General features: G+C 36.9%; 1 protein-coding gene across 1 annotated transcript in view; it reads left to right on the forward strand.

Annotated features, from left to right (window-relative positions):
- LOC128229122 (centlein-like) overlaps nt 1-7783 on the forward strand; it is a 55008-nt gene extending 47225 nt beyond the window's left edge. The window contains 9 exon segments of the mRNA XM_052940810.1: nt 1750-1847; nt 2056-2164; nt 2695-2754; nt 3331-3426; nt 4789-4804; nt 4807-4973; nt 5158-5352; nt 6335-6409; nt 6927-7783. Of these exon segments, the coding sequence (XP_052796770.1) occupies nt 1750-1847; nt 2056-2164; nt 2695-2754; nt 3331-3426; nt 4789-4804; nt 4807-4973; nt 5158-5352; nt 6335-6409; nt 6927-7031 (921 nt within the window). The 3' untranslated portion in view covers nt 7032-7783.
- Nucleotides 7784-8058: the final 275 nt, after the last annotated feature.

Genomic DNA, 8058 nt, shown 5'->3' on the forward strand with positions numbered 1-8058 from the left:
GCTCTTATCATGGGCATTTGGAGACTCTTATCATAGGAATCCCTGGGCTCTTATCATGGGCATTTGGAGACTCTTATCATAGGAATCCCTGGACTCTTACCATGGGCATCCAGAGGCTCTTATCATAGGAATCCCTGGGCTCTTATCATGGGCATACAGAGGCTCTTATCATAGGAATCCCTGGGCTCTTATCATGGGCATCCAGAGGCTCTTATCATAGGAATCCCTGGACTCTTACCATGGGCATCCAGAGGCTCTTATCATAGGAATCCCTGGGCTCTTATCATGGGCATCCAGAGGCTCTTATCATAGGAATCCCTGGGCTCTTATCATGGGCATCCAGAGGCTCTTATCATAGGAATTCCTTGGCTCTTATCATGGGCATCCAGAGGCTCTTATCATAGGAATCCCTGGGCTCTTATCATGGGCATTTGGAGACTCTTATGGGAATTCCTTGGCTCTTATCATGGGCATCCAGAGGCTCTTATCATAGGAATCCCTGGACTCTTACCATGGGCATACAGAGGCTCTTATCATAGGAATCCCTTGGCTCTTATCTTGAGCATCCAGAGGTCTTATCATAGGAATCCCTGGGCTCTTATCATGGGCATCCAGAGACTTTTATCATAGGAATCCCTGGGCTCTTATCATGGGGATCCATGGGCTCTTATTATAGAGTTCAGGGGCCTCTTATAATTTGGATCAGGGGGTTCATATCATTGGGGGGGGGTATCATGGAGTTCCAAGAGCTGTTTTCATGGAAATCTTGGGGTTCTTATCATGGAGGATTTTGGCTCTTATCACACAGGTCCCAGGGCTCTTATCATACAGGTCCCGGGGCTCTTAACATAAGGATCCGGGGGTTCTTATCAGGAGGTCAGGAGCTTTTATCATAGCAATCCCAGGGAGATCCTGATGCTCTTATCATGGAGATTCAGGGGTTCTTATGGATGTTTAGGGGCTTTTATCATGGAGATTTAGGTGCTGTTACAACTGAGGTTCCAGGGCTCTAGAGACTATATTGAATAGGTTATCAGTAGTTATCAAATTTTTTGTTCTACACGTAGAGATTTACCCTCTCAGGCGATGAAGCTTTGCTCTTGCTTATGTAGTCAATCCATTTGTATGGCAACCATTAGTGAAGACTTCCATGAAGTTATTATGCTAATGCATATGGTAGTTTGGACAAAAATGGCCTGTGAATTGCATGCAAATTTAACATAAAGAACTTCTTCTGAGATTAATAACTAGGCAGTGTTGTTTTTAAAACCTCACTTATGTGTAGTACATGTAGTAAAAAAAAAAAGATGATCATGAACTCCTTCAAGGATGGGATATGAAGATTATTTGAAAACAATAGCACCAAACCTCCTACTCATTGCCATCCCCTAATTAGTTCCATGTATTGTCAGGATTGGCAAGATGTTTATTGTTGTGATCGATTAACAGGTCTTCAATTCCCTTCAATTGTTGGAAGACTGCTCTATTATTATCATTTCTGACCGTTCCTTAGTTACCTGTTCTATTATTCTGACATAATCAAATAGGACCATTAAATCATAACACTTTAGTACTGTTGTACCAAACATTCGCATGCATTGTCAGTGTACAAGGAGTTTTTAATTTCCTTTCAGCCCAGTTTATTTTCACTATGAGATAATAAATATTGTTATTGTAGTTCTTATAAATCCTCATTTAATAATAAAAAAATAAAATAGAATGGCGTACTGACACCATGTTGTACTGTAGAGCTGTTCCACTGAGCTGTCGCGTCAGAACAATGTTGTACGCCAGCTGAAGCAGGAGAACGAACAGCTCACTGACCAAGTCAAGCTGCTACAAGACAAGTCAGTCGCTTTTTTACATGATTTACTAATGTAATCCTGAATGAAGTTATTGCAAACATGTACATTTGATTAATCACAACTTTATTAAAGGAAATTAACGTAAGTTGTATTTTTTATTATATGTAATAGTGTTCTAGGTTTATATCTGAGCTTTAAAGATGAATAATAATATTGATACATATTTAAAAGGCTGTATGTATGTTGTCAGGGTTGGACGAGCGGAGCGTGACAGCAGCCAGAAACGTACACTTCTAGAGGACCAGCGGACGCGAGTACGCCAGGCCCTGGAGAGCGCCAAGGCCGATGCCAACTCTCTGGTACGCTAACTCACATGCTGCATCTAGTAGATGGCCTGTCCTAGCACAGTCATGTGACAGGCCTCACTGTAGTGTAGTGTATAATAGAGCAGTGTTCATGTGGAAAGTTTGCACACGACAATTTATCAATCAGGATTTATCACAATTCATATAAAGAAATATTGTTATAAATAATATTGCTTAAAACTCACTTAAAATTACACTGAATTGTATATAATCTGAAAAGCACATCAAATATATTGTGAACCTTACATCATTTTCCATATTATGTCATTCATATTTTTGTGCGGGCTGCAATTTGATTTGTTCAAGAAAAGGCCAAAAGTATATCAAAATTTTATTTCACAGTTGTAAAGTTTTGTCTGTGAGATATCAATCATATCTAACTGATAAATTCTTTAAACCACAAGAAAACATAATTATAATAAACTGATAAAACAATGCAATGTACACTATAACTAATTCAACTTTCTTTTAACAAAATAATGAGATAGTTTGATTTCTAATGCTGACGTCTATGTTTACTTCAGGAGCAGTTGGATACGAAAACCAAACTGTTGCAGGACACAAATGAGAAACAGAAGATACAGGTAGGTACATCCACTCATACCTCCATGGTTAAACAGCTTTCATGGGAAATTATATATTTATGTTATTTAAAGAAATTATGATTCTTGTCAGAATTTAGTTTAGATTAAAGCTATTGTCAAAAGTTACCATTAGTTGTCTTAAATGTTGGTTAGTTTTGCGGTTATAGCCAGTAAATCATTAAAAATCACATGAATCATAGCTCTCTTGTACAGATTCATATTTGTTCATTTTTATATGCCTTCCAAAATGTGCCTATTCACATAAGATGCAAACTGTGAAACAATGCGTTGGCATTCGGTTTATCATCAATTTTGTTATAAAACCATTTAACAGTACATGTACTTATTTATATCATGTTTGCTGGTGTTTGTAGTCTCAATGAAAATCTGACCATCACTTAATTACATAATGAAATAAAACAAATGAAACCACAATGAGTGTAGCATTCAACAGATGCCATGGCCAGTTGTGTCAAACATACAGCTATTAGCATTCTGGTCTATCAATTAGTTTGCTTGTACCAGTTTACTTGAACGTTGTACTAACCATTCAAGATAGTCAAATTGTGCTTTCAGATTGATTCGTACAAGAAGAGGCTCGGAGCGGTGACCAGGGAAAAACGGGACTATGAAGAGAGATTCCTCAAACTTACAGCCGAAGTAGAGAAAAAGGTACAGTCAGTCAGTCTGTGTCCCCTCCGTCACACTTCAGTTTCACTCTTTAACATTTGCATTTGTTATACAATCTGTGGTCACAATATTTATTGATCTAATGTCTTGATTGATTAGGATCAACAGCCAGATCCCACATTTAAACCAAGAGTTATGGTCCTTGAATTGTCAAAACAAGGACCAAATTCACTGTGTCCACTCTCTTAACTGAGCATTTATTGTCCAATCTATAACAAACATGGCTACAAAGATTATGGCTGTTATATCTCAATTGAGTTTTATCAGCAGTCAGATCACATTATTATTTCTGGAGTTATGACCCTTTATTTGTCAAACTTTTACCACTTCCACTCTGCCCACACTCAAGGGTGAGCATTTCTTATCCAATTTTAACCAAAATTAGTTACTAATGTATAGGCATAATATTATAGTTTGATCAACAGCTGGATCTCAATACCAACTACATAACTACTACAATGGGTTGCAATGTTGAAACATGTTATATCTCAAACAACTTTTATCAACAGCCATATCACACTATTCACTCTCGAGCTATGGCCATTAAATTGTCAAAATTTAACCAAATTTACTTTAACTTTTCTCTAACTTATGGCCCTTGAACTTCTTCATTTCATTAGTCAACTCCATACAAACAGGCCCATGATTTAATTATATCCTTTGACCTAGGAATGTTTGGTTCATGCGAATGATCTAGTAAAGTCGTAACAACTATATTTCAAATGTTTTACTTTTTAATTTTCCATTATTATTTTTCAACTATGCTATGATATATGCAATCATGATTTAAAGTGTTTGGTTTCTTTCTTTTCTAAGTCTTTTTAATATAAAGGTATTGAAATTATATGAAAATATCTGCATTTGCTTTGGCTTCTGACGACATCAACAAAACATACGACATACAGGTATATAGAAGCAGACAACATCAACAAAACATACGACATACAGGTATATAGAAGCAGACAACACCAACAAAACATACGACATACAGGTATATAGAAGCAGACAACATCATCAAAACATACGACATACAGGTATATAGAAGCAGACAACATCATCAAAACATACGACATACAGGTATATAGAAGCAGACAACACCAACAAAACATACGACATACAGGTATATAGAAGCAGACAACACCAACAAAACATACGACATACAGGTATATAGAAGCAGACAACACCAACAAAACATACGACATACAGGTATATAGAAGCAGACAACATCATCAAAACATACGACATGCAGGTATATAGAAGCAGACAACATCATCAAAACATACGACATACAGGTATATAGAAGCAGACAACATCATCGATGCTGATGTTAAGCTTATGTTTCAGAACAAGCTATTGCTGGATAGCAGGCTCGGCGTGCAGATGTGGAGACGTCACTTTCTGCCATGGAGGAAATGGCCACACGACAGATGAAGTCGCTTGCCCGGGAAAGCGAGGATGCGCTTGAGACTGCGAAGGACAAACTACGCGAGATACACCAGGTTCTGCAGGCATACCAGCGTTTCGTTAGGGTATGGTCTATTTGCAGCTTTCTACCTTTTATAAAAAATGTTATCCTAAACTTTAGGCATGTAAGTATTTGGTCTTTTCAGAAGTTCTTATTACTTTATACTCCATTCTACTATTACTGAATGCATAAAGCATTGTTTGTATTGCACACACCACATATATTTTAACAATTATACGTGTCTACAGAATCTAGCTGCGGAGATATTGCGGCGAACACAGCAGGCTCGGGCAGCAGTGAAGGAGCAGGACCAGCGACGGGCGGCGTGTGAGCGGGAGAACATCTCACTGAAGCGAGCACAAAACCTTGCCAAGGACATCCTAAATTTGTCACAGTCTGATCTTGATGAGATCATGAGTGCCGATGGAGATCACACAAACATGGTTGGCATTTTATACTCATCAGTACTATTACAACACTTTCTAACTTTTTATTTAACAATTTACACTTAAAGGTTGAGGCCAATTTTTATTTGCATTATGGTGTTTGACTTCTTTGACTTAATAATCAAAACAAATAAATGCATATGTTTTAGATATAGATGAAAAACTATTAAAGATTTTTTGGCTGTTTTTTTATTGTGAAATTTGTGGCCATGTAGCTATTTATTAAAAGATACATTTGTAAAGTCTGATATTTCTTATCTGTACCTTTAATATGCATTTTTGTTTTGATCATGATGAGTTAAACATGATAATGCATTCAAATAAAAAAAAGAAAAAGATGTTGGACCATCCCATATTGTGTGCCTTTAAAACTAGTCTTTTGGTTTCCAAAGCAGGTTTGTGGTGCCAGACACTTGATCCGATTGTAATCTTGTCTGTTGTTATTTTTTAAGAAAATAAAGTTGAGATATTGTGATTAAAACTGGTGTTGGCGCCATCGTAGCCAGCATCAAGCAAAATCTTTATCCTAGTCTGATTAGTCAAAGACTATTCAAGATATTTGAACTTGGTACAAATTTTGCCAGAATAATACACACATGTATAGCCAGGCCTACTATTATGGCTGTAATAATTGCAGAACTATTTTTGACTAACAAATGAGTGTTGGCTTCATGGAACTCTTGTGTTTTCTGATTATCATGTTAAGATATTTATTTTAAAAAATATCAATATTGTCTTTTAATGTGCATTCATGAGAATAGAGCAATGCTTTGGGATATTTTTAGTTTTCAAGTACATTAATTCCCTGTAAAGAGCTGGAATGCTGAGCTGTTTACACGATGACTGTAGAAAATGTTACACTCAATTGTAACTGCATGTTTCTCTTAGTTTCAAGTGAGATGTATTGTTACCAACTTGTCTATGCTTGAATAGTATGACTGTTTTCTCTAAGGAGTGCCTTTATTTTGTGTATTTGCAGGAGAGTGAGTCTGAAGTTGAGAGACGGCGGGACAGGAAGTGGGCTAAGAAGGTGGACCGTACACAGAATGGCAAGGTACCCAGCGGCACACACAGCTGCTAACATACCTATCAACTCCCTATATATATCATATCTGCTTGAGGTTATAGGGAAAAATAGATTAATGATTCATCTTATACATGATGTTTAAAAAAAAATCACTGACATAATATTTAGGAAAATGATATGTCACACAAATCCGTTCCCTTGTTTGTTTGAAGGTTCAGTAAACTTAATACAAATGGAAGGACTATATTGTTTTAACAGTTTGATGTAAAGATCCTTGTAGATTTCATTTAACCAAAACTGTGACTGTAAACTGTGAATATTAAGGAAATAAGACCATGATAATGCTGTATTGTTTTTCGTTAAATGGAAACAACACATGTAAACGGTGATAACAACACAGGATTGTTGACAATCATCCACTGTTAATTTCGATACCGTCACACAGTCATATTATCAAGCTTTGAAAAAGTCTGCTTATATACATTCTCACGTCCATTGCTATACACATTCTTCACTTGTATCACCCCCATGTTCATTCCTGCAGGACGACTTTGCCCTGGCATTGATGGACTTGTTCCTACAGAAGATAGAGGAGCGGCATGAGCTGATGGGCACGGCCCGGCCCGCGGGGGAGTCCCCCATGACCTAACAGCACCCTGGGAGTCCCCTGTCCCCATCCACTCGTACACAAGGATCGGAGCTTCCTAACCAGACCTGCAAGTGGATCTAACATAAGGACAGCCATACATCTGTAGTGGTTTAACAGTATAACCAGAGATTCAGACACTGCCGGAACATTTGTAATCACTTGAATTTTTTTTTTTGTAAACTTGTGTCATATTAAATGTTTGACATCTCAGATATATTGTACAGTCATGTGATGTTGAAATTGCAGTCATGTGACATTTTATTTCCATGTTTGTACTGTACTGATTGTATCATCTATGTTTTGTGATATTAGAAATGACTTCTGCACATGAAGTGGTAGATACCTGTATGTGAAGGATTCTTATAATATTTAACCCAGTGTTTACATTATTTCACTTGTACTGATGTGATTATTTAGATCTGACTGATGCCGTCTCCTGTGCTGTAACCGTCCTGTGCTGTAACCTCGCCTGTGATATTACCATATGTGTACAGTGATACTTGTATATACCCACATGATATGTGTGGACAGGCAGTACATAGCTGATGATGCATTCCTGTAACTGAGACTACTGATCTTGTATTCCATGTGTATGCAGTGAGTGCACAGACATGTACATACCAGTTTCCATACAGATTTTATATTTTGAAATGGACATTATGTTATAATGTCATAGTTGTATTTAATTCATGTGGTTAGCCAAATTGTTTATTTTTTTAAACAAAATTATAGTAAAATAAAATAGAAAAAGGTTGAAATGCGTTATTTGAGAATCAATGCAGTTTTCAGTCGTCTTCATTCCCATTCTATTAATAGTTCGTTTCTTCACGACATTTTCATTAAAAAGGTAAGAAGTAACATAAACGGATATACATGTTTTTGAAAACGATTTCAACGGAGTTTAAGCCCCCTTTCAGAATTTGGATGTTTGTTTTGTCATGGTTGGACAAATGGTATCATTTCAGCAGCCTACATGTATGTGATGTGAATGTGGTCTTGATTAATTGACGATTTCTGTACCAGTTGA

The sequence above is a fragment of the Mya arenaria genome, chromosome 3 (assembly GCF_026914265.1).
Source record: "Mya arenaria isolate MELC-2E11 chromosome 3, ASM2691426v1".
In the NCBI taxonomy this organism is placed as follows: domain Eukaryota; kingdom Metazoa; phylum Mollusca; class Bivalvia; order Myida; family Myidae; genus Mya; species Mya arenaria.